Here is a 24,297-nt window from a genome sequence, read left to right as displayed (position 1 = left end):
CCCCCTTTAAGAATATGGGAATGATCGTATTTGTATGGTAACCGTTATCCCACTGACAAAGCAGCCTATTGTTGGACTGTCAATTTAAAATATTATTCAACTAATCCAATAATAATAATAACAAAAACTATGGGCTAATAATAATAAAATGGCTATGGGCTGACAGCGAAGCAGAGCGAGCCAGCCAGGAGTCGAACCTGGAATCTTCTGATTCGTAGTCAGACGCGTTATCCATTGCGCCACTGGCCCACCAGTCAGGCACCCTTGAGTGCATTTGCCTCGCCCAGGGGGTTCAGTTTCCTCCCATTCCTGTGCTGGCATAATATACACTATAAACTTGTCTTAAAGCAAGGTCCTTGTGACAGTACCCATGCAATGCATCTGAAAAGACGCATGGTATTGTATGGTAACCGTTATCCCACTGACAAAGCAGCCTATTGTTGGACTGTCAATTTAAAATATTATTCAACTAATCCAATAATAATAATAACAAAAACTATGCACGCGACTTGTTGGTGTCCGGCTGGGTAGAGGCCTGTCATGACATCTACTTTTTCTCATGCCAATAACAGGCCTGGAGCCAACGTCAGGAAGGGGTCTGATGAGGAGCCTGCTATAAAAAGCTTCAAGTTGGAGGCGTCACATGTTGGTGATCTCGGTTGCTTTGTTTTCATGGCAAGTTGTGGTGTTGTTAGGATATTCCTACAGAGCCAGTGACAGTTTCTCAGTGGAATAACTGTGATCCAGGGTCAGAGACGTCTCCTCTCCTGGAGGAAAATTCAAGCCTTAGTGGTCTTGCTTGAGCAGTTGCTGCAAAATCTGGTAGAGGCACACAGCCAGGCTTGACGGGAAAGAGTCAGCAGACCTTCCCTGGTGGTCTAGTGGTTAGGATTCGGCGCTCTCACCGCCGCGGCCCGGGTTTGATTCCCGGTCAGGGAATGAGCTTTTGCCCTCCAGCGGCGGTCGCGATTGCAAAACGCTGGACTACCAACTCAATCGCTGACGGCCTCGTCGAGAAGCATGGCCAATGAAATGTTTGCGAAAACGACCTCCTTCGAGCCAGAGTCGAACCAGCGACCTAAGGATTGCCAATTTGCCACCTACAGTCCTCCGCTCTACCAGCTGAGCTATCGAAGGCACATCGTTTGGGGACAGAACCTAAACCTATCAGGTTTCGTAAGCTCCGCCTGCCGGCTAAAAGTGCTAGTGGCACAGAGAGACGTCCTGGCTGTTTCCATAAGTGAAGCAAAGACAACACGAACTTCCCATACCGGGAGTCGGACCCGGGCCGCCTGGGTGAAAACCAGGAATCCTGACCGCTAGACCATATGGGAACTTCCTCAATCCTCAAGCCTCAAGCAGGCCCTTTGGCTTTTAGTGTGTGACCGCCCCCCTTTAAGAATATGGGAATGATCGTATTTGTATGGTAACCGTTATCCCACTGACAAAGCAGCCTATTGTTGGACTGTCAATTTAAAATATTATTCAACTAATCCAATAATAATAATAACAAAAACTATGGGCTAATAATAATAAAATGGCTATGGGCTGACAGCGAAGCAGAGCGAGCCAGCCAGGAGTCGAACCTGGAATCTTCTGATTCGTAGTCAGACGCGTTATCCATTGCGCCACTGGCCCACCAGTCAGGCACCCTTGAGTGCATTTGCCTCGCCCAGGGGGTTCAGTTTCCTCCCATTCCTGTGCTGGCATAATATACACTATAAACTTGTCTTAAAGCAAGGTCCTTGTGACAGTACCCATGCAATGCATCTGAAAAGACGCATGGTATTGTATGGTAACCGTTATCCCACTGACAAAGCAGCCTATTGTTGGACTGTCAATTTAAAATATTATTCAACTAATCCAATAATAATAATAACAAAAACTATGCACGCGACTTGTTGGTGTCCGGCTGGGTAGAGGCCTGTCATGACATCTACTTTTTCTCATGCCAATAACAGGCCTGGAGCCAACGTCAGGAAGGGGTCTGATGAGGAGCCTGCTATAAAAAGCTTCAAGTTGGAGGCGTCACATGTTGGTGATCTCGGTTGCTTTGTTTTCATGGCAAGTTGTGGTGTTGTTAGGATATTCCTACAGAGCCAGTGACAGTTTCTCAGTGGAATAACTGTGATCCAGGGTCAGAGACGTCTCCTCTCCTGGAGGAAAATTCAAGCCTTAGTGGTCTTGCTTGAGCAGTTGCTGCAAAATCTGGTAGAGGCACACAGCCAGGCTTGACGGGAAAGAGTCAGCAGACCTTCCCTGGTGGTCTAGTGGTTAGGATTCGGCGCTCTCACCGCCGCGGCCCGGGTTCGATTCCCGGTCAGGGAATGAGCTTTTGCCCTCCAGCGGCGGTCGCGATTGCAAAACGCTGGACTACCAACTCAATCGCTGACGGCCTCGTCGAGAAGCATGGCCAATGAAATGTTTGCGAAAACGACCTCCTTCGAGCCAGAGTCGAACCAGCGACCTAAGGATTGCCAATTTGCCACCTACAGTCCTCCGCTCTACAAGCTGAGCTATCGAAGGCACATCGTTTGGGGACAGAACCTAAACCTATCAGGTTTCGTAAGCTCCGCCTGCCGGCTAAAAGTGCTAGTGGCACAGAGAGACGTCCTGGCTGTTTCCATAAGTGAAGCAAAGACAACACGAACTTCCCATACCGGGAGTCGAACCCGGGCTGCCTGGGTGAAAACCAGGAATCCTGACCGCTAGACCATATGGGAACTTCCTCAATCCTCAAGCCTCAAGCAGGCCCTTTGGCTTTTAGTGTGTGACCGCCCCCCTTTAAGAATATGGGAATGATCGTATTTGTATGGTAACCGTTATCCCACTGACAAAGCAGCCTATTGTTGGACTGTCAATTTAAAACATTATTCAACTAATCCAATAATAATAATAACAAAAACTATGGGCTAATAATAATAAATTAGCTTTGGGATGACAGCGAAGCAAAAGAGGCAGAGCGAGCCAGCCAGGAGTCGAACCTGGAATCTTCTGATTCGTAGTCAGACGTGTTATCCATTGCGCCACTGGCTTTTCAGTCAGGCAGCCTTGAGTGCATTTGCCTCGCCCAGGGGGTTCAGTTTCCTCCCATTCCTGTGCTGGCATAATATACACTATAAACTTGTCTTAAAGCAAGGTCCTTGTGACAGTACCCATGCAATGCATCTGAAAAGACGCATGGTATTGTATGGTAACCGTTATCGAGAAGCATGGCCAATGAAATGTTTGCTTGTGAAAAAGACCTCCTTCGAGCCAGAGTCGAACCAGCGACCTAAGGATTGCCAATTTGCCACCTACAGTCCTCCGCTCTACCAGCTGAGCTATCGAAGGCACATCGTTTGGGGACAGAACCTAAACCTATCAGGTTTCGAAAGCTCCGCCTGCCGGCTAAAAGTGCTAGTGGCACAGAGAGACGTCCTGGCTGTTTCCATAAGTGAAGCAAAGACAACACTAACTTCCCATACCGGGAGTCGAACCCGGGCCGCCTGGGTGAAAACCAGGAATCCTGACCGCTAGACCATATTGGAACTTCCTCAAGCCTCAAGCCTCAAGCCTCAAGCAGGCCCTTTGGCTTTTAGTGTGTGACCGCCCCCCTTTAAGAAAATGGGAATGATCCGAAGGGATAGTTTACTGAATTCAATTTCATCTGGCTCATCGGAGGGAGCTCTCATTTGTCTCGCCCAGGGGGTTCAGTTTCCTCCCATTCCTGTGCTGGCATAATAGACACTATAAACTGGTCGCAAAGCAAGGTCCTTGTGACAGTACCCATGCAATGCATCTGAAAAGATGCATGTTATTGTATGGTAACCGTTATCCCACTGACAAAGCAGCCTATTGTTGGACTGTCAATTTAAAATATTATTCAACTAATCCAATAATAATAATAACAAAAACTATGGGCTAATAATAATAAAATGGCTATGGGCTGACAGCGAAGCAAAAGAGGCAGAGCGAGCCAGCCAGGAGTCGAACCTGGAATCTTCTGATTCGTAGTCAGACGCGTTATCCATTGCGCCACTGGCCCACCAGTCAGGCACCCTTTCACAAGCAAACACGCCTGGGTGAAAACCAGGAATCCTGACCGCTAGACCATATGGGAACTTCCTCAAGCCTCAAGCCTCAAGCCTCAAGCCTCAAGCAGGCCCTTTGGCTTTTAGTGTGTGACCGCCCCCCTTTAAGAAAATGGGAATGATCCGAAGGGATAGTTTACTGAATTCAATTTCATCTGGCTCATCTGAGGGAGCTCTCATTTGTCTCGCCCAGGGGGTTCAGTTTCCTCCCATTCCTGTGCTGGCATAATATACACTATAAACTTGTCTTAAAGCAAGGTCCTTGTGACAGTACCCATGCAATGCATCTGAAAAGACGCATGGTATTGTATGGTAACCGTTATCCCACTGACAAAGCAGCCTATTGTTGGACTGTCAATTTAAAATATTATTCAACTAATCCAATAATAATAATAACAAAAACTATGCACGCGACTTGTTGGTGTCCGGCTGGGCAGAGGCCTGTCATGACATCTACTTTTTCTCATGCCAATAACAGGCCTGGAGCCAACGTCAGGAAGGGGTCTGATGAGGAGCCTGCTGTAAAAAGCTTCAAGTTGGAGGCGTCACATATTGGTGATCTCGGTTGCTTTGTTTTCATGGCAAGTTGTGGTGTTGTTAGGATATTCCTACAGAGCCAGTGACAGTTTCTCAGTGGAATAACTGTGATCCAGGGTCAGAGACGTCTCCTCTCCTGGAGGAAAATTCAAGCCTTAGTGGTCTTGCTTGAGCAGTTGCTGCAAAATCTGGTAGAGGCACACAGCCAGGCTTGACGGGAAAGAGTCAGCAGACCTTCCCTGGTGGTCTAGTGGTTAGGATTCGGCGCTCTCACCGCCGCGGCCCGGGTTCGATTCCCGGTCAGGGAATGAGCTTTTGCCCTCCAGCGGCGGTCGCGATTGCAAAACGCTGGACTACCAACTCAATCGCTGACGGCCTCGTCGAGAAGCATGGCCAATGAAATGTTTGCTTGTGAAAAAGACCTCCTTCGAGCCAGAGTCGAACCAGCGACCTAAGGATTGCCAATTTGCCACCTACAGTCCTCCGCTCTACCAGCTGAGCTATCGAAGGCACATCGTTTGGGGACAGAACCTAAACCTATCAGGTTTCGTAAGCTCCGCCTGCCGGCTAAAAGTGCTAGTGGCACAGAGAGACGTCCTGGCTGTTTCCATAAGTGAAGCAAAGACAACACGAACTTCCCATACCGGGAGTCAAACCCGGGCCGCCTGGGTGAAAACCAGGAATCCTGACCGCTAGACCATATGGGAACTTCCTCAATCCTCAAGCCTCAAGCAGGCCCTTTGGCTTTTAGTGTGTGACCGCCCCCCGTTAAGAATATGGGAATGATCGTATTTGTATGGTAACCGTTATCCCACTGACAAAGCAGCCTATTGTTGGACTGTCAATTTAAAACATTATTCAACTAATCCAATAATAATAATAACAAAAACTATGGGCTAATAATAATAAAATGGCTATGGGCTGACAGCGAAGCAAAAGAGGCAGAGCGAGCCAGCCAGGAGTCGAACCTGGAATCTTCTGATTCGTAGTCAGACGCGTTATCCATTGCGCCACTGGCCCACCAGTCAGGCAGCCTTGAGTGCATTTGCCTCGCCCAGGGGGTTCAGTTTCCTCCCATTCCTGTGCTGGCATAATAGACACTATAAACTTGTCTTAAAGCAAGGTCCTTGTGACAGTACCCATGCAATGCATCTGAAAAGACGCATGGTATTGTATGGTAACCGTTATCGAGAAGCATGGCCAATGAAATGTTTGCTTGTGAAAAAGACCTCCTTCGAGCCAGAGTCGAACCAGCGACCTAAGGATTGCCAATTTGCCACCTACAGTCCTCCGCTCTACCAGCTGAGCTATCGAAGGCACATCGTTTGGGGACAGAACCTAAACCTATCAGGTTTCGAAAGCTCCGCCTGCCGGCTAAAAGTGCTATTGGCACAGAGAGACGTCCTGGCTGTTTCCATAAGTGAAGCAAAGACAACACGAACTTCCCATACCGGGAGTCGAACCCCGGCCGCCTGGGTGAAAACCAGGAATCCTGACCGCTAGACCATATGGGAACTTCCTCAAGCCACAAGCCTCAAGCAGGCCCTTTGGCTTTTAGTGTGTGACCGCCCCCCTTTAAGAATATGGGAATGATCCGAAGGGATAGTTTACTGAATTCAATTTCATCTGGATTTGCCTCGCCCAGGAGGTTCAGTTTCCTCCCATTCCTGCGGCCCGGGTTCGATTCCCGGTCAGGGAATGAGCTTTTGCCCTCCAGCGGCGGTCGCGATTGCAAAACGCTGGACTACCAACTCAATCGCTGACGGCCTCGTCGAGAAGCATGGCCAATGAAATGTTTGCTTGTGAAAAAGACCTCCTTCGAGCCAGAGTCGAACCAGCGACCTAAGGATTGCCAATTTGCCACCTACAGTCCTCCGCTCTACCAGCTGAGCTATCGAAGGCACATCGTTTGGGGACAGAACCTAAACCTATCAGGTTTCGAAAGCTCCGCCTGCCGGCTAAAAGTGCTAGTGGCACAGAGAGACGTCCTGGCTGTTTCCATAAGTGAAGCAAAGACAACCCGGGCCGCCTGGGTGAAAACCAGGAATCCTGACCGCTAGACCATATGGGAACTTCCTCAATACTCAAGCCTCAAGCAGGCCATTTGGCTTTTAGTGTGTGACCGCCCCCCTTTAAGAATATGGGAATGATCGTATTTGTATGGTAACCGTTATCCCACTGACAAAGCAGCCTATTGTTGGACTGTCAATTTAAAACATTATTCAACTAATCCAATAATAATAATAACAAAAACTATGGGCTAATAATAATAAAATGGCTATGGGCTGACAGCGAAGCAAAAGAGGCAGAGCGAGCCAGCCAGGAGTCGAACCTGGAATCTTCTGATTCGTAGTCAGACGCGTTATCCATTGCGCCACTGGCCGACCAGTCAGGCAGCCTTGAGTGCATTTGCCTCGCCCAGGGGGTTCAGTTTCCTCCCATTCCTGTGCTGGCATAATAGACACTATAAACTTGTCTTAAAGCAAGGTCCTTGTGACAGTACCCATGCAATGCATCTGAAAAGACGCATGGTATTGTATGGTAATCGTTATCGAGAAGCATGGCCAATGAAATGTTTGCTTGTGAAAAAGACCTCCTTCGAGCCAGAGTCGAACCAGCGACCTAAGGATTGCCAATTTGCCACCTACAGTCCTCTGCTCTACCAGCTGAGCTATCGAAGGCACATCGTTTGGGGACAGAACCTAAACCTATCAGGTTTCGAAAGCTCCGCCTGCCGGCTAAAAGTGCTAGTGGCACAGAGAGACGTCCTGGCTGTTTCCATAAGTGAAGCAAAGACAACACGAACTTCCCATACCGGGAGTCGAACCCGGGCCGCCTGGGTGAAAACCAGGAAACCTGACCGCTAGACCATATGGGAACTTCCTCAAGCCACAAGCCTCAAGCAGGCCCTTTGGCTTTTAGTGTCTGACCGCCCCCCTTTAAGAATATGGGAATGATCCGAAGGGATAGTTTACTGAATTCAATTTCATCTGGCTCATCGGAGGGAGCTCTCATTTGCCTCGCCCAGGGGGTTCAGTTTCCTCCCATTCCTGTGCTGGCATAATAGACACTATAAACTTGTCGCAAAGCAAGGTCCTTGTGACAGTACCCATGCAATGCATCTGAAAAGATGCATGGTATTGTATGGTAACCGTTATCCCACTGACAAAGCAGCCTATTGTTGGACTGTCAATTTAAAATATTATTCAACTAATCCAATAATAATAATAACAAAAACTATGGGCTAATACTAATAAAATGGCTATGGGCTGACAGCGAAGCAAAAGAGGCAGAGCGAGCCAGCCAGGAGTCGAACCTGGAATCTTCTGATTCGTAGTCAGACGCGTTATCCATTGCGCCACTGGCCCACCAGTCAGGCACCCTTGAGTGCATTTGCCTCGCCCAGGGGGTTCAGTTTCCTCCCATTCCTGTGCTGGCATAATAGACACTATAAACTTGTCTTAAAGCAAGGTCCTTGTGACAGTACCCATGCAATGCATCTGAAAAGACGCATGGTATTGTATGGTAACCGTTATCCCACTGACAAAGCAGCCTATTGTTGGACTGTCAATTTAAAACATTATTCAACTAATCCAATAATAATAATAACAAAAACTATGCACGCGACTTGTTGGTGTCCGGCTGGGCAGAGGCCTGTCATGACATCTACTTTTTCTCATGCCAATAACAGGCCTGGAGCCAACGTCAGGAAGGGGTCTGATGAGGAGCCTGCTATAAAAAGCTTCAAGTTGGAGGCGTCACATATTGGTGATCTCGGTTGCTTTGTTTTCATGGCAAGTTGTGGTGTTGTTAGGATATTCCTACAGAGCCAGTGACAGTTTCTCAGTGGAATAACTGTGATCCAGGGTCAGAGACGTCTCCTCTCCTGGAGGAAAATTCAAGCCTTAGTGGTCTTGCTTGAGCAGTTGCTGCAAAATCTGGTAGAGGCACACAGCCAGGCTTGACGGGAAAGAGTCAGCAGACCTTCCCTGGTGGTCTAGTGGTGAGGATTCGGCGCTCTCACCGCCGCGGCCCGGGTTCGATTCCCGGTCAGGGAATGAGCTTTTGCCCTCCAGCGGCGGTCGCGATTGCAAAACGCTGGACTACCAACTCAATCGCTGACGGCCTCGTCGAGAAGCATGGCCAATGAAATGTTTGCTTGTGAAAAAGACCTCCTTCGAGCCAGAGTCGAACCAGCGACCTAAGGATTGCCAATTTGCCACCTACAGTCCTCCGCTCTACCAGCTGAGCTATAGAAGGCACATCGTTTGGGGACAGAACCTAAACCTATCAGGTTTCGTAAGCTCCGCCTGCCGGCTAAAAGTGCTAGTGGCACAGAGAGACGTCCTGGCTGTTTCCATAAGTGAAGCAAAGACAACACGAACTTCCCATACCGGGAGTCGAACCCGGGCGCCTGGGTGAAAACCAGGAATCCTGACCGCTAGACCATATGGAAACTTCCTCAATCCTCAAGCCTCAAGCAGGCCCTTTGGATTTTAGTGTGTGACCGCCCCCCTTTAAGAATATGGGAATGATCGTATTTGTATGGTAACCGTTATCCCACTGACAAAGCAGCCTATTGTTGGACTGTCAATTTAAAACATTATTCAACTAATCCAATAATGATAATAACAAAAACTATGGGCTAATAATAATAAAATGGCTATGGGCTGACAGCGAAGCAAAAGAGGCAGAGCAAGCCAGCCAGGAGTCGAACCTGGAATCTTCTGATTCGTAGTCAGACGCGTTATCCATTGCGCCACTGGCCCACCAGGCAGGCAGCCTTGAGTGCATTTGCCTCGCCCAGGGGGTTCAGTTTCCTCCCATTCCTGTGCTGGCATAATAGACACTATAAACTTGTCTTAAAGCAAGGTCCTTGTGACAGTACCCATGCAATGCATCTGAAAAGACGCATGGTATTGTATGGTAACCGTTATCCCACTGACAAAGCAGCCTATTGTTGGACTGTCAATTTAAAACATTATTCAACTAATCCAATAATAATAATAACAAAAACTATGCACGCGACTTGTTGGTGTCCGGCTGGGCAGAGGCCTGTCATGACATCTACTTTTTCTCATGCCAATAACAGGCCTGGAGCCAACGTCAGGAAGGAGTCTGATGAGGAGCCTGCTATAAAAAGCTTCAAGTTGGAGGCGTCACATATTGGTGATCTCGGTTGCTTTGTTTTCATGGCAAGTTGTGGTGTTGTTAGGATATTCCTACAGAGCCAGTGACAGTTTCTCAGTGGAATAACTGTGATCCAGGGTCAGAGACGTCTCCTCTCCTGGAGGAAAATTCAAGCCTTAGTGGTCTTGCTTGAGCAGTTGCTGCAAAATCTGGTAGAGGCACACAGCCAGGCTTGACGGGAAAGAGTCAGCAGACCTTCCCTGGTGGTCTAGTGGTTAGGATTCGGCGCTCTCACTGCCGCGGCCCGGGTTCGTTTCCCGGTAGGGGGAATGAGCTTTTGCCCTCCAGCGGCGGTCGCGATTGCAAAACGCTGGACTACCAACTCAATCGCTGACGGCCTCGTCGAGAAGCACGGCCAATGAAATGTTTGCTTGTGAAAAAGACCTCCTTCGAGCCAGAGTCGAACCAGCGACCTAAGGATTGCCAATTTGCCACCTACAGTCCTCCGCTCTACCAGCTGAGCTATCGCAGGCACATCGTTTGGGGACAGAACCTAAACCTATCAGGTTTCGTAAGCTCCGCCTGCCGGCTAAAAGTCCTAGTGGCACAGAGACGTCCTGGCTGTTTCCATAAGTGAAGCAAAGACAACACGAACTTCCCATACCGGGAGTCGAACCCAGGCCGCCTGGGTGAAAACCAGGAATCCTGACCGCTAGACCATATGGGAACTTCCTCAATCCTCAATCCTCAAGCCTCAAGCAGGCCCTTTGGATTTTAGTGTGTGACCGCCCCCCTTTAAGAATATGGGAATGATCGTATTTGTATGGTAACCGTTATCCCACTGACAAAGCAGCCTATTGTTGGACTGTCAATTTAAAACATTATTCAACTAATCCAATAATAATAATAACAAAAACTATGGGCTAATACTAATAAAATGGCTATGGGCTAACAGCGAAGCAAAAGAGGTAGAGCGAACCAGCGACCTAAGGATTGCCAATTTGCCACCTACAGTCCTCCGCTCTACCAGCTGAGCTATCGAAGGCACATCGTTTGGGGACAGAACCTAAACCTATCGTAAGCTCCTTCGTAAGCTCCGCCTGCCGGCTAAAAGTGCTAGTGGCACAGAGAGACGTCCTGGCTGTTTCCATAAGTGAAGCAAAGACAACACGAACTTCCCATACCGGGAGTCGAAACCGGGCCGCCTGGGTGAAAACCAGGAATCCTGACCGCTAGACCATATAGGAACTTCCTCAATCCTCAAGCCTCAAGCAGGCCCTTTGGCTTTTAGTGTGTGACCGCCCCCCTTTAAGAAGATGGGAATGATCGTATTTGTATGGTAACCGTTATCCCACTGACAAAGCAGCCTATTGTTGGACTGTCAATTTAAAACATTCTTCAACTAATCCAATAATAATAATAACAAAAACTATGGGCTAATAATAATAAAATGGCTATGGGCTGACAGCGAAGCAAAGGAGGCAGAGCGAGCCAGCCAGGAGTCGAACCTGGAATCTTCTGATTCGTAGTCAGACGCGTTATCCATTGCGCCACTGGCCCACCAGTCAGGCAGCCTTGAGTGCATTTGCCTCGCCCAGGGGGTTCAGTTTCCTCCCATTCCTGTGCTGGCATAATAGACACTATAAACTTGTCTTAAAGCAAGGTCCTTGTGACAGTACCCATGCAATGCATCTGAAAAGAAGCATGGTATTGTATGGTAACCATTATCGAGAAGCATGGCCAATGAAATGTTTGCTTGTGAAAAAGAGCTCCTTCGAGCCAGAGTCGAACCAGCGACCTAAGGATTGCCAATTTGCCACCTACAGTCCTCCGCTCTACCAGCTGAGCTATCGAAGGCACATCGTTTGGGGACAGAACCTAAACCTATCAGGTTTCGAAAGCTCCGCCTGCCGGCTAAAAGTGCTAGTGGCACAGAGAGACGTCCTGGCTGTTTCCATAAGTGAAGCAAAGACAACACGAACTTCCCATACCAGGAGTCGAACCCGGGCCGCCTGGGTGAAAACCAGGAATCCTGACCGCTAGACCATATGGGAACTTCCTCAAGCCTCACGACTCAAGCCTTAAGCAGGCCCTTAGGCTTTTAGTGTGTGACCGCCCCCCTTTAAGAATATGGGAATGATCCGAAGGGATAGTTTACTGAATTCAATTTCATCTGGCTCATCGGAGGGAGCTCTCATTTGCCTCGCCCAGGGGGTTCAGTTTCCTCCCATTCCTGTGCTGGCATAATAGACACTATAAACTGGTCGCAAAGCAAGGTCCTTGTGACAGTACCCATGCAATGCATCTGAAAAGACGCATGGTATTGTATGGTAACCGTTATCCCACTGACAAAGCAGCCTATTGTTGGACTGTCAATTTAAAATATTATTCAACTAATCCAATAATAATAATAACAAAAACTATGGGCTAATAATAATAAAATGGCTATGGGCTGACAGCGAAGCAAAAGAGGGAGAGCGAGCCAGCCAGCCAGAAGTCGAAACTGGAATCTTCTGATTCGTAGTCAGACGCATTATCCATTGCGCCACTGGCCCATCAGTCAGGCAGCCTTGAGTGCATTTGCCTCGCCCAGGGGGTTCAGTTTCCTCCCATTCCTGTGCTGGCATAATAGACACTATAAACTTGTCTTAAAGCAAGGTCCTTGTGACAGTACCCATGCAATGCATCTGAAAAGACGCATGGTATTGTATGGTAACCGTTATCCCACTGACAAAGCAGCCTATTGTTGGACTGTCAATTTAAAACATTATTCAACTAATCCAATAATAATAATAACAAAAACTATGCACGCGACTTGTTGGTGTCCGACTGGGCACAGGCCTGTCATGACATCTACTTTATCTCATGCCAATAACAGGCCTGGAGCCAACGTCAGGAAGGGGTCTGATGAGGAGCCTGCTATAAAAAGCTTCAAGTTGGAGGCGTCACATGTTGGTGATCTCGGTTGCTTTGTTTTCATGGCAAGTTGTGGTGTTGTTAGGATATTCCTACAGAGCCAGTGACAGTTTCTCAGTGGAATAACTGTGATCCAGGGTCAGAGACGTCTCCTCTCCTGGAGGAAAATTCAAGCCTTAGTGGTCTTGCTTGAGCAGTTGCTGCAAAATCTAGTAGAGGCACACAGCCAGGCTTGACGGGAAAGAGTCAGCAGACCTTCCCTGGTGGTCTAGTGGTTAGGATTCGGCGCTCTCACCGCTGCGGCCCGGTGTTCGATTCCTGGTCAGGGAATGAGCTTTTGCCCTCCAGCGGCGGTCGCGATTGCAAAACGCTGGACTACCAACTCAAGCGCTGACGGCCTCGTCAAGAAGCATGGCCAATGAAATGTTTGCTTGTGAAAAAGACCTACTTCGAGCCAGAGTCGAACCAGCGACCTAAGGATTGCCAATTTGCCACCTACAGTCCTCCGCTCTACCAGCTGAGCTATCAAAGGCACATCGTTTGGGGACAGAACCTAAACCTATCAGGTTTCGTAAGCTCCGCCTGCCGGCTAAAAGTGCTAGTGGCACAGAGAGACGTCCTGGCTGTTTCCATAAGTGAAGCAAAGACAACACAAACTTCCCACACCAGGAGTCGAACCCGGACCGCCTGGGTGAAAACCAGGAATCCTGACCGCTAGACCATATGGGAACTTCCTCAATCCTCAAGCCTCAAGCCTCAAGACTCAAGCAGGCTCTTAGGCTTTTAGTGTGTGACCGCCCCCCTTTAAGAATTTGGGAATGATCCGAAGGGATAGTTTACTGAATTCAATTTCATCTGGCTCATCGGAGGGAGCTCTCATTTGCCTCGCCCAGGGGGTTCAGTTTCCTCCCATTCCTGTGCTGGCATAATAGACACTATAAACTTGTCTTAAAGCAAGGTCCTTGTGACAGTACCCATGCAATGCATCTGAAAAGACGCATGGTATTGTATGGTAACCGTTATCCCACTGACAAAGCAGCCTATTGTTGGACTGTCAATTTAAAACATTATTCAACTAATCCAATAATAACAAAAACTATGGGCTAATAATAATAAAATGGCTATGGGCTGACAGGGAAGCAGAGCGAGCCAGCCAGGAGTCGAACCTGGAATCTTCTGATTCGTAGTCAGACGCGTTATCCATTGCGCCACTGGCCCACCAGTCAGGCAGCCTTGAGTGCATTTGCCTCGCCCAGGGGGTTCAGTTTCCTCCCATTCCTGTGCTGGCATAATAGACACTATAAACTTGTCTTAAAGCAAGGTCCTTGTGACAGTACCCATGCAATGCATCTGAAAAGACGCATGGTATTGTATGGTAACCGTTATCCCACTGACAAAGCAGCCTATTGTTGGACTGTCAATTTAAAATATTATTCAACTAATCCAATAATAATAATAACAAAAACTATGCACGCGACTTGTTGGTGTCCGGCTGGGCAGAGGCCTGTCATGACATCTACTTTTTCTCATGCCAATAACAGGCCTGGAGCCAACGTCAGGAAGGAGTCTGATGAGGAGCCTGCTGTAAAAAGCTTCAAGTTGGAGGCGTCACATATTGGTGATCTCGGTTGCTTTGTTTTCATGGCAAGTTGTGGTGTTGTTAGGATATTCCTACAGAGCCAGTGACAGTTTCTCAGTGGAATAACTGTGATCCAGGGTCAGAGACGTCTCCTCTCCTGGAGGAAAATTCAAGCCTTAGTGGTCTTGCTTGAGCAGTTGCTGCAAAATCTGGTAGAGGCACACAGCCAGGCTTGACGGGAAAGAGTCAGCAGACCTTCCCTGGTGGTCTAGTGGTTAGGATTCGGCGCTCTCACCGCCGCGGCCCGGGTTCGATTCCCGGTCAGGGAATGAGCTTTTGCCCTCCAGCGGCGGTTGCGATTGCAAAACGCTGGACTACCAACTCAATCGCTGACGGCCTCGTCGAGAAGCATGGCCAATGAAATGTTTGCTTGTGAAAAAGACCTCCTTCGAGCCAGAGTCGAACCAGCGACCTAAGGATTGCCAATTTGCCACCTACAGTCCTCCACTCTACCAGCTGAGCTATCGAAGGCACATAGTTTGGGGACAGAACCTAAACCTATCAGGTTTCGTAAGCTCCGCCTGCCGGCTAAAAGTGCTAGTGGCACAGAGAGACGTCCTGGCTGTTTCCATAAGTGAAGCAAAGACAACACGAACTTCCCATACCGGGAGTCAAACCCAGGACGCCTGGGTGAAAACCAGGAATCCTGACCGCTAGACCATATGGGAACTTCCTCAATCCTCAAGCCTCAAGCAGGCCCTTTGGCTTTTAGTGTGTGACCGCCCCCCTTTAAGAATATGGGAATGATCGTATTTGTATGGTAACCGTTATCCCACTGACAAAGCAGCCTATTGTTGGACTGTCAATTTAAAACATTATTCAACTAATCCAATAATAATAATAACAAAAACTATGGGCTAATAATAATAAAATGGCTATGGGCTGACAGCGAAGCAAAAGAGGCAGAGCGAGCCAGCCAGGAGTCGAACCTGGAATCTTCTGATTCGTAGTCAGACGCGTTATCCATTGCGCCACTGGCCCACCAGTCAGGCAGCCTTGAGTGCATTTGCCTCGCCCAGGGGGTTCAGTTTCCTCCCATTCCTGTGCTGGCATAATAGACACTATAAACTTGTCTTAAAGCAAGGTCCTTGTGACAGTACCCATGCAATGCATCTGAAAAGACGCATGGTATTGTATGGTAACCGTCATCCCACTGACAAAGCAGCCTATTGTTGGACTGTCAATTTAAAATATTATTCAACTAATCCAATAATAATAATAACAAAAACTATGCACGCGACTTGTTGGTGTCCGGCTGGGCAGAGGCCTGTCATGACATCTACTTTTTCTCATGCCAATAACAGGCCTGGAGCCAACGTCAGGAAGGGGTCTGATGAGGAGCCTGCTATAAAAAGCTTCAAGTTGGAGGCGTCACATATTGGTGATCTCGGTTGCTTTGTTTTCATGGCAAGTTGTGGTGTTGTTAGGATATTCCTACAGAGCCAGTGACAGTTTCTCAGTGGAATAACTGTGATCCAGGGTCAGAGACGTCTCCTCTCCTGGAGGAAAATTCAAGCCTTAGTGGTCTTGCTTGAGCAGTTGCTGCAAAATCTGGTAGAGGCACACAGCCAGGCTTGACGGGAAAGAGTCAGCAGACCTTCCCTGGTGGTCTAGTGGTTAGGATTAGGCGCTCTCACCGCTGCGGCCCGGGTTCGATTCCCGGTCAGGGAATGAGCTTTTGCCCTCCAGCGGCGGTCGCGATTGCAAAACGCTGGACTACCAACTCAATCGCTGACGGCCTCGTCGAGAAGCATGGCCAATGAAATGTTTGCTTGTGAAAAAGACCTCCTTCGAGCCAGAGTCGAACCAGCGACCTAAGGATTGCCAATTTGCCACCTACAGTCCTCCGCTCTACCAGCTGAGCTATCGAAGGCACATCGTTTGGGGACAGAACCTAAACCTATCAGGTTTCGAAAGCTCCGCCTGCCGGCTAAAAGTGCTAGTGGCACAGAGAGGCGTCCTGGCTGTTTCCATAAGTGAAGCAAAGACAACACGAACTTCCCATACCGGGAGTCGAACCCCGGCCGCCTGGGTGAAAACCAGGAATCCTGACTGCTAGACCATATGGGAACTTCCTCAAGCCACAAGCCTCAAGCCTCAAGCAGGCCCTTTGGCTTTTAGTGTGTGACCGCCCCCCTTTAAGAATATGGGAATGACCCGAAGGGATAGTTTACTGAATTCAATTTCATCTGGCTCATCGGAGGGAGCTCTCATTTGCCTCGCCCAGGGGGTTCAGTTTCCTCCCATTCCTGTGCTGGCATAATAGACACTATAATCTGGTCGCAAAGCAAGGTCCTTGTGACAGTACCCATGCACTACATCTGAAAAGATGCATGGTATTGTATGGTAACCGTTATCCCACTGACAAAGCAGCCTATTGTTGGACTGTCAATTTAAAATATTATTCAACTAATCCAATAATAATAATAACAAAAACTATGGGCTAATAATAATAAAATGGCTATGGGCTGACAGCGAAGCAGAGCGAGCCAGCCAGGAGTCGAACCTGGAATCTTCTGATTCGTAGTCAGACGTGTTATCCATTGCGCCACTGGCCCACCAGTCAGGCACCCTTGAGTGCATTTGCCTCGCCCAGGGGGTTCAGTTTCCTCCCATTCCTGTGCTGGCATAATAGACACTATAAACTTGTCTTAAAGCAAGGTCCTTGTGACAGTACCCATGCAATGCATCTGAAAAGACGCATGGTATTGTATGGTAACCGTTATCCCACTGACAAAGCAGCCTATTGTTGGACTGTCAATTTAAAACATTATTCAACTAATCCAATAATAATAATAACAAAAACTATGGGCTAATAATAATAAAATGGCTATGGGCTGACAGCGAAGCAAAAGAGGCAGAGCGAGCCAGCCGTCGAACCTGGAATCTTCTGATTCGTAGTCAGACGCGTTATCCATTGCGCCACTGGCCCACCAGTCAGGCACCCTTGAGTGCATTTGCCTCGCCCAGGGGGTTCAGTTTCCTCCCATTCCTGTGCTGGCATAATAGACACTATAAACTTGTCGCAAAGCAAGGTCCTTGTGACAGTACCCATGCAATGCATCTGAAAAGATGCATGGTATTGTATGGTAACCGTTATCCCACTGACAAAGCAGCCTATTGTTGGACTGTCAATTTAAAACATTATTCAACTAATCCAATAATAATAATAACAAAAACTATGCACGTGACTTGTTGGTGTCCGGCTGGGCAGAGGCCTGTCATGACATCTACTTTTTCTCATGCCAATAACAGGCCTGGAGCCAACGTCAGGAAGGGGTCTGATGAGGAGGAATAACTGTGGAATAACTGTGATCCAGGGTCAGAGACGTCTCCTCTCCTGGAGGAAAATTCAAGCCTTAGTGGTCTTGCTTGAGCAGTTGCTGCAAAATCTGGTAGAGGCACACAGCCAGGCTTGACGGGAAAGAGTCAGCAGACCTTCCCTGGTGGTCTAGTGGTTAGGATTCGGCGCTCTCACCGCCGCGGCCCGGGTTCGATTGCCGGTCAGGGAATGAGCTTTTGCCCTCCAGCGGCGGTCGCGATTGCAAAACGCTGGACTACCAACTCAATCGCTGACGGCCTCGTCGAGAAGCATGGCCAATGAAATGTTTGCTTGTGAAAAAGACCTCCTTCGAGCCAGAGTCGAACCAGCGACCTAAGGATTGCCAATTTGCCACCTACAGTCCTCCGCTCTACCAGCTCCACCAAAGCTGGGGAACAATAGTCTGTATAAGATGGGGAAGAATTGAGGGGGAGGGGCGCGAGGGGAGGAGAAAAATCACAGAGATCCGGGTTCGATCCCCAGCAAGAACATGAGTTTTCTTGCTGGGTCTAATGTCTTTTTTATTCATTTCAAGATTTATTTAGTGCAATATAAGGGATGCAGTTCAGCTTGCAGGCAATTAACCATTTATTTAATTATTAACACATTGCATTTAAATTTTTTCTTCTTTTGATCAAAAGGAGGTACTGAACCACATTTTTAGGGACTTCCCAATGATTTAACTTTATAAACACTCTGCATTGATGACCCAGTATTATCAAATGGTAGAATGGAAGAACATTTAGTGTACTGATATATTGCAGGAGTATCTAATAATGATTAATAGTAAACTACCACCTATTACTGTAACCTTGATTTAAAAAATAAATAAACAGTATGGGCATTCTGCATGTATCTCTTCTTTTATGTAATTTGACTTCGGACACTCCACCTAAGCCTGCTATATCACATCACTGTCACTATCAGCCATTAACAAAACAATAAACATAAAACAGATCAATAAAATATTTAAAAAATATTTTTTATTCTTTTCACGTCGAAATATAAAACATATAATGTACACTTTATAATATACATACAAATATACAACATTCAACAAAATATGTACAAACAAATCACGTTTGGTATAGTATTTAAAATAAATCACTATTTACAAGTAAAAAGAAAGAAAACAAACAGAACTGAACTATATACAACCCATTAACCTAGAACAAATACAACAGTTTGTGTATATGTTGTGGGCAGCACAATGAATCACAATCAAATTGAATAAAAAAAATAAAAAAAAATCAAATAAAAAATAGTGCAATTATTTCGGTATTAGTTTTGCAAAACAACTAAATATTTTACTATAATAAAAACAAAATCTTCACAACATAAAATACAATGATGTACTATTTTCTCATCATTCTAAGCCACTGCTCTTTGGTTAGGGTCTCCCTGTTTGGGCAGTAAATTCTGCCTTTGAACTGGCTATGGCCAGTGTCTGTGGTGCGTGGCTCTCCACATTTAGTGCATCTGTTGGATGTGACTGTTCTAGTGTATTTACGCTTTTCTTTTTGTGGAGTGTCTTGCATTTGACAAGGGCCAGTTGTGCTCTCAGAATGTGGTGTGCAAACTCTACTGGGTGCAGTGGTCTGGGGTGGCGGCAGAAGCAGAATGCTACTTGCTGTAGTGGTTGGTGGCACTATTAGTGGCATGTAAAAAACTCCTGGCTGAGCTGTATGTTGTTTTGGCTGTATGGTTCTCAGCTCAGCTCTATCTTTGACAACTAGCTTGGTTTTTGCCAACCCAGCCGTGTCAGGTGGCATGTTGTAAGTGTGTTCATGCATGTGTGGTGTGACTTGAGTGGGCCTAGTGTTTACTGGGAGTAGTGGTTCACTGGCAACAGGGCGTTCATCAGGCAGTACCAACCCTTGCATCAGAATTGCAACTTCTTGTGCCTTGAATCTTTTGTTATGCCACTGTATCAACGTGGTCTGATTTACAGTAACAAGTTGCAGAGTTGTATCTTTCATAATAATGCCGTTGATTAAAATGAGCTGTCGAATCTTTTTATAATCATTTAGAATTAGTGACCATCTTGAAAGGGTTTGGTGTCCAATTTTCTTGGGGCTATTATGAATGTTGCACAATCTGATAAATATTGTTTCTACAAGACGGCTGCAGTTTGGCCACTGAGCAGCTGAACCAGTAGAACCAAGTACACACCTTTTTGTGCTTTCAACTCCTGCAAATACAGCCTTCTTTTTCGGAGACCTAAACCGACCAGTGAGCAGTCTCTCCTGATGTCGAGCAGCGTAAGAAATCCGGTCCTTATCGTGTTGCTCCAAGTTCTGCCAAAGACCCACAATGGTGCTGGCCTGCTGATTGGTAAGAGTGAGGCCTTTTTCATTTCTTAGCTCCACCAAGTATTCCGCAAGCTCATCAACACGATCCATTCCTGCCAAACTCTGTTCATCCACGGCCTAGGAGGAAGTATTACATTAGATTTGAAGTATTTCAAGAAGGTCAAACATCAATAAATATAAAGCATACTGGTATTTCTCTTACTACTTGCTCTGAAGATGTAGATTGTCCAGGTAACCCAGACGGGACCCCCATCAGGTGAGTGGACTGGACAGGAGGAGCAGACACATGTTGGACCCCCAGCAGGTGAGCGGACTGGACAGGAGGAGCAGACGAGTGGACTGGATATTTAAATATTTTATTGATCTGTTTTATGTTTATGGGACCCCCAGCAGGTGAGTGGACTGGACAGGAGGAGCAGACGCATGTTGGACCCCCAGCAGGTGAGTGGACTGGACAGGAGGAGCAGACGCATGTTGGACCCCCAGCAGGTGAGTGGACTGGACAGGAGGAGCAGACGCATGTTGGACCCCCAGCAGGTGAGTGGACTGGACAGGAGGAGCAGACGCATGTTGGACCCCCAGGAGGTGAGTGGACTGGACAGGAGGAGCAGACGCATGTTGGACCCCCAGCAGGTGAGTGGACTGGACAGGAGGAGCAGACGCATGTTGGACCCCCAGCAGGTGAGCGGACTGGAGCGTAATGTCTTTTTTATTCATTTCAAGATTTATTTAGTGCAATATAAGGGATGCAGTTCAGCTTGCAGGCAATTAACCATTTATTTAATTATTAACACATTGCATTTAAATTTTTTCTTCTTTTGATCAAAAGGAGGTACTGAACCACATTTTTAGGGACTTCCCAATGATTTAACTTTATAAACACTCTGCATTGATGACCCAGTATTATCAAATGGTAGAATGGAAGAACATTTAGTGTACTGATATATTGCAGGAGTATCTAATAATGATTAATAGTAAACTACCACCTATTACTGTAACCTTGATTTAAAAAATAAATAAACAGTATGGGCATTCTGCATGTATCTCTTCTTTTATGTAATTTGACTTCGGACACTCCACCTAAGCCTGCTATATCACATCACTGTCACTATCAGCCATTAACAAAACAATAAACATAAAACAGATCAATAAAATATTTAAAAAATATTTTTTATTCTTTTCACGTCGAAATATAAAACATATAATGTACACTTTATAATATACATACAAATATACAACATTCAACAAAATATGTACAAACAAATCACGTTTGGTATAGTATTTAAAATAAATCACTATTTACAAGTAAAAAGAAAGAAAACAAACAGAACTGAACTATATACAACCCATTAACCTAGAACAAATACAACAGTTTGTGTATATGTTGTGGGGAACATATACACAAAGGTGAGGAGGTGAGTGGACTGGACAGGAGGAGCAGACGCATGTTGGACCCCCATCAGGTGAGTGGACTGGACAGGAGGAGCAGACACATGTTGGACCCCCAGCAGGTGAGCGGACTGGACAGGAGGAGCAGACGCATGTTGGACCCCCAGCAGGTGAGTGGACTGGACAGGAGGAGCAGGTGCAGACGGGACCCCCAGCAGGTGAGTGGACTGGACAGGAGGAGCGGGTGCAGATGGGACCCCCAGCAGGTGAGTGGACTGGACAGGAGGAGCAGACGCATGTTGGACCCCCAGCAGGTGAGTGGACTGGACAGGAGGAGCAGACGCATGTTGGACCCCCAGCAGGTGAGCGGACTGGACAGGAGGAGCAGACGCATGTTGGACCCCCAGCAGGTGAGTGGACTGGACAGGAGGAGCAGGTGCAGACGGGACCCCCAGCAGGTGAGTGGACTGGACAGGAGGAGCGGGTGCAGATGGGACCCCCAGCAGGTGAGTGGACTGGACAGGAGGAGCAGACGCATGTTGGACCCCCAGCAGGTGAGTGGACTGGACAGGAGGAGCAGACGCATGTTGGACCCCCAGCAGGTGAGTGGACTGGACAGGAGGAGCAGACGCATGTTGGACCCCCAGCAGGTGAGTGGACTGGACAGGAGGAGCAGACGCATGTTGGACCCCCAGGAGGTGAGTGGACTGGACAGGAGGAGCAGACGCATGTTGGACCCCCAGCAGGTGAGTGGACTGGACAGGAGGAGCAGACGCATGTTGGACCCCCAGCAGGTGAGCGGACTGGACAGGAGGAGCAGACGCATGTTGGACCCCCAGCAGGTGAGCGGACTGGACAGGAGGAGCAGGTGCAGACGGGACCCCCCAGCAGGTGAGTGGACTGGACAGGAGGAGCGGGTGCAGATGGGACCCCCAGCAGGTGAGTGGACTGGACAGGAGGAGCAGACGCATGTTGGACCCCCAGCAGGTGAGTGGACTGGACAGGAGGAGCAGACGCATGTTGGACCCCCAGCAGGTGAGTGGACTGGACAGGAGGAGCAGACGCATGTTGGACCCCCAGCAGGTGAGTGGACTGGACAGGAGGAGCAGACGCATGTTGGACCCCCAGGAGGTGAGTGGACTGGACAGGAGGAGCAGACGCATGTTGGACCCCCAGCAGGTGAGTGGACTGGACAGGAGGAGCAGACGCATGTTGGACCCCCAGCAGGTGAGTGGACTGGACAGGAGGAGCAGATGCATGTTGGACCCCCAGCAGGTGAGTGGACTGGACAGGAGGAGCGGGTGCAGATGGGACCCCCAGCAGGTGAGTGGACTGGACAGGAGGAGCGGACTGACCAGAAAGCTCAGGAGCACAAGAAGCAGGTAGCACTGAGATCATATCAGATGTGTCCAAAAGTAAATCGGCAAGAGTGACCTCAATATGTTCAAGTTCTTCAAAGCCCTCATCAGTCTCTACTGGCTCTTCCAACTGCTCCAGCAATGTATTTGCCTCCTCGGAGTCTGGCGCCATACACTGTAGAGGTTCATTGTTCTGCCTCAACAGGTACTGCACTCCAATCAGTTCACCTGAAAATGCAAAACCAATATTGAAAAAAAAAAAAAAAAAAACTACATAGAAACAGAGAAAGAACTATGAGCATAAACATACAATATTAAATATGAATACCTGTGTACTTTGCGGGTGGTGTAAAAGAAGGAATCAGCTTCCTGCCAAAAACCTTCTCATAATCTTTATTCACGCTGTGAACCAGCTCGCCCGAGTATGTGCGCAGGCCCGAGGTCTCTGCCTCCAGAGCAGCTGCTGCCCTGTTGTGGTTCCAGCGATGTAGCCCATCTAGTAGGTAGATCTGGAAGTTGAGCGAGTTTGCACTGTTTCCTAAAGTAAATACAAAAAAACGGCAAAAAGGAATAAGGTCAAGTATTTCTGTTAAACATAAACATTATTGAGTTGCACGTACCTGGAATGAACCGGTTTAAGTGACAGTGGAATGACTCCAAAGATGTAGAACCTCTGGCACAGCGCAGTGTCTGCAGTTGCACTCCTCCCTTGGTGATGGTGCCAGTCTGTGTGTACAGCGCCACACCAGGTGGGTCCTGAATGCACTTAACATGTCTCTTCTGAACACGCCAGATGTGCTGCATTCTGATGGGGTCCAGAAGAGGAACACCAAGGGCATCCTTACCCTTGTCACTGATGAGCTCACTGATGAGCTGATCCAACAGCCGGATGGTTTGGTCTTCTCCACGAGTCCTCCTCCTGCAGTGCAGCTCTAACTCTTCTTTTTTTATGTGCCGATCTAGCTGCTTCTCCGTCAGAGCCATCAGGCCTTGCTCTTTTAGCTGTGCTCTTTTTGCCTCTCTCAACTTGTTGACATCAGCAGCATCCCACTCAAAAATACATGCTGATATGCGAGCCATGAAAGTGGGATAGAGCTGGTGTGCATCAGTGGTGCATCCCACAGCCAGGCGTCGCATATAGTGCCAGATGTCGAGGCGAACAATCAAGTTAGGCCATCCAGCAAATCTGGCCTTCAGCTTGGTCTCACCCACATCCTTGCAGCAGCCACAGTCCACATAGAGAGCAACAGGAGGGTCTACACCTGCAGCTTTATACCTGCGAGAAATAATTATCAAAAATAATTAAAGAATTTCATCATCAAACAACAGTAAATTACAAATGCAAATTGTAAATAGTAAATTCTAAACTAAGGACAAGTTAAATTACATGTAAGTGAAAATGTATTACAGGTAACATACCTGTCTACCAAGCCAGCTGCCATAAGATCCAAACCTGGTCCCTCACCAGCAGTCAAGACACTGATGAGCACTTGACCCATCTCGTTACCAACGGATGTCAGCCACTGTGCAGTGCCTTTTGCCGGTCCTGAGAGCTTTTTAGTGATCTAAAACAAACATATATATTAAACCAATAGTAGCAACACCTTCAGTGGTTCTATTG

General features: G+C 47.7%; 1 protein-coding gene and 21 non-coding genes across 22 annotated transcripts; 5 read left to right on the top strand and 17 right to left on the bottom strand.

Annotated features, from left to right (window-relative positions):
- Positions 1 to 176: 176 nt before the first annotated feature.
- On the bottom strand, positions 177 to 249 carry trnar-acg (transfer RNA arginine (anticodon ACG)). The gene has a single exon. It is a non-coding gene; the product is annotated as a tRNA-Arg (tRNA).
- Positions 250 to 867: 618 nt separating this feature from the next.
- Positions 868 to 939, top strand: trnae-cuc (transfer RNA glutamic acid (anticodon CUC)). The gene has a single exon. It is a non-coding gene; the product is annotated as a tRNA-Glu (tRNA).
- Positions 940 to 1,262: 323 nt separating this feature from the next.
- On the bottom strand, positions 1,263 to 1,334 carry trnae-uuc (transfer RNA glutamic acid (anticodon UUC)). Its single transcript has one exon. It is a non-coding gene; the product is annotated as a tRNA-Glu (tRNA).
- A 231-nt stretch (positions 1,335 to 1,565) lies between these two features.
- trnar-acg (transfer RNA arginine (anticodon ACG)) lies at positions 1,566 to 1,638 on the bottom strand. The gene has a single exon. It is a non-coding gene; the product is annotated as a tRNA-Arg (tRNA).
- Positions 1,639 to 2,256: 618 nt separating this feature from the next.
- On the top strand, positions 2,257 to 2,328 carry trnae-cuc (transfer RNA glutamic acid (anticodon CUC)). The gene has a single exon. It is a non-coding gene; the product is annotated as a tRNA-Glu (tRNA).
- Positions 2,329 to 2,651: 323 nt separating this feature from the next.
- trnae-uuc (transfer RNA glutamic acid (anticodon UUC)) lies at positions 2,652 to 2,723 on the bottom strand. Its single transcript has one exon. It is a non-coding gene; the product is annotated as a tRNA-Glu (tRNA).
- A 1,231-nt stretch (positions 2,724 to 3,954) lies between these two features.
- Positions 3,955 to 4,027, bottom strand: trnar-acg (transfer RNA arginine (anticodon ACG)). Its single transcript has one exon. It is a non-coding gene; the product is annotated as a tRNA-Arg (tRNA).
- Positions 4,028 to 4,846: 819 nt separating this feature from the next.
- On the top strand, positions 4,847 to 4,918 carry trnae-cuc (transfer RNA glutamic acid (anticodon CUC)). The gene has a single exon. It is a non-coding gene; the product is annotated as a tRNA-Glu (tRNA).
- Positions 4,919 to 5,245: 327 nt separating this feature from the next.
- On the bottom strand, positions 5,246 to 5,317 carry trnae-uuc (transfer RNA glutamic acid (anticodon UUC)). Its single transcript has one exon. It is a non-coding gene; the product is annotated as a tRNA-Glu (tRNA).
- A 240-nt stretch (positions 5,318 to 5,557) lies between these two features.
- trnar-acg (transfer RNA arginine (anticodon ACG)) lies at positions 5,558 to 5,630 on the bottom strand. The gene has a single exon. It is a non-coding gene; the product is annotated as a tRNA-Arg (tRNA).
- A 1,786-nt stretch (positions 5,631 to 7,416) lies between these two features.
- On the bottom strand, positions 7,417 to 7,488 carry trnae-uuc (transfer RNA glutamic acid (anticodon UUC)). The gene has a single exon. It is a non-coding gene; the product is annotated as a tRNA-Glu (tRNA).
- Positions 7,489 to 7,905: 417 nt separating this feature from the next.
- Positions 7,906 to 7,978, bottom strand: trnar-acg (transfer RNA arginine (anticodon ACG)). The gene has a single exon. It is a non-coding gene; the product is annotated as a tRNA-Arg (tRNA).
- A 618-nt stretch (positions 7,979 to 8,596) lies between these two features.
- Positions 8,597 to 8,668, top strand: trnae-cuc (transfer RNA glutamic acid (anticodon CUC)). The gene has a single exon. It is a non-coding gene; the product is annotated as a tRNA-Glu (tRNA).
- Positions 8,669 to 8,995: 327 nt separating this feature from the next.
- Positions 8,996 to 9,066, bottom strand: trnae-uuc (transfer RNA glutamic acid (anticodon UUC)). The gene has a single exon. It is a non-coding gene; the product is annotated as a tRNA-Glu (tRNA).
- Positions 9,067 to 9,306: 240 nt separating this feature from the next.
- On the bottom strand, positions 9,307 to 9,379 carry trnar-acg (transfer RNA arginine (anticodon ACG)). Its single transcript has one exon. It is a non-coding gene; the product is annotated as a tRNA-Arg (tRNA).
- Positions 9,380 to 10,395: 1,016 nt separating this feature from the next.
- On the bottom strand, positions 10,396 to 10,467 carry trnae-uuc (transfer RNA glutamic acid (anticodon UUC)). Its single transcript has one exon. It is a non-coding gene; the product is annotated as a tRNA-Glu (tRNA).
- A 760-nt stretch (positions 10,468 to 11,227) lies between these two features.
- trnar-acg (transfer RNA arginine (anticodon ACG)) lies at positions 11,228 to 11,300 on the bottom strand. The gene has a single exon. It is a non-coding gene; the product is annotated as a tRNA-Arg (tRNA).
- A 422-nt stretch (positions 11,301 to 11,722) lies between these two features.
- On the bottom strand, positions 11,723 to 11,794 carry trnae-uuc (transfer RNA glutamic acid (anticodon UUC)). The gene has a single exon. It is a non-coding gene; the product is annotated as a tRNA-Glu (tRNA).
- A 2,007-nt stretch (positions 11,795 to 13,801) lies between these two features.
- On the bottom strand, positions 13,802 to 13,874 carry trnar-acg (transfer RNA arginine (anticodon ACG)). The gene has a single exon. It is a non-coding gene; the product is annotated as a tRNA-Arg (tRNA).
- Positions 13,875 to 14,492: 618 nt separating this feature from the next.
- On the top strand, positions 14,493 to 14,564 carry trnae-cuc (transfer RNA glutamic acid (anticodon CUC)). Its single transcript has one exon. It is a non-coding gene; the product is annotated as a tRNA-Glu (tRNA).
- A 639-nt stretch (positions 14,565 to 15,203) lies between these two features.
- On the bottom strand, positions 15,204 to 15,276 carry trnar-acg (transfer RNA arginine (anticodon ACG)). Its single transcript has one exon. It is a non-coding gene; the product is annotated as a tRNA-Arg (tRNA).
- A 3,502-nt stretch (positions 15,277 to 18,778) lies between these two features.
- LOC130097681 (uncharacterized) lies at positions 18,779 to 23,838 on the bottom strand. Its single transcript, XM_056264623.1, has 5 exons — positions 23,297 to 23,838; positions 23,005 to 23,214; positions 22,753 to 22,904; positions 19,848 to 20,046; positions 18,779 to 18,783 (listed from the first exon to the last, which is right to left on the bottom strand). The coding sequence occupies exons 1-5, from the start codon at positions 23,811 to 23,813 to the stop codon at positions 18,779 to 18,781; spliced, it is 1,083 nt and encodes a 360-aa protein (XP_056120598.1). The 5' UTR covers positions 23,814 to 23,838.
- Between the last annotated feature and the right edge of the window lie 459 nt (positions 23,839 to 24,297).

Source organism: Rhinichthys klamathensis, unplaced genomic scaffold, assembly GCF_029890125.1.
Source record: "Rhinichthys klamathensis goyatoka isolate OS25496 unplaced genomic scaffold, OSU_Roscu_1.1 h1tg000223l_1, whole genome shotgun sequence".
In the NCBI taxonomy this organism is placed as follows: Eukaryota; Metazoa; Chordata; class Actinopteri; order Cypriniformes; family Leuciscidae; genus Rhinichthys; species Rhinichthys klamathensis.
This window is presented reverse-complemented; position numbering and strand designations above follow the sequence as displayed.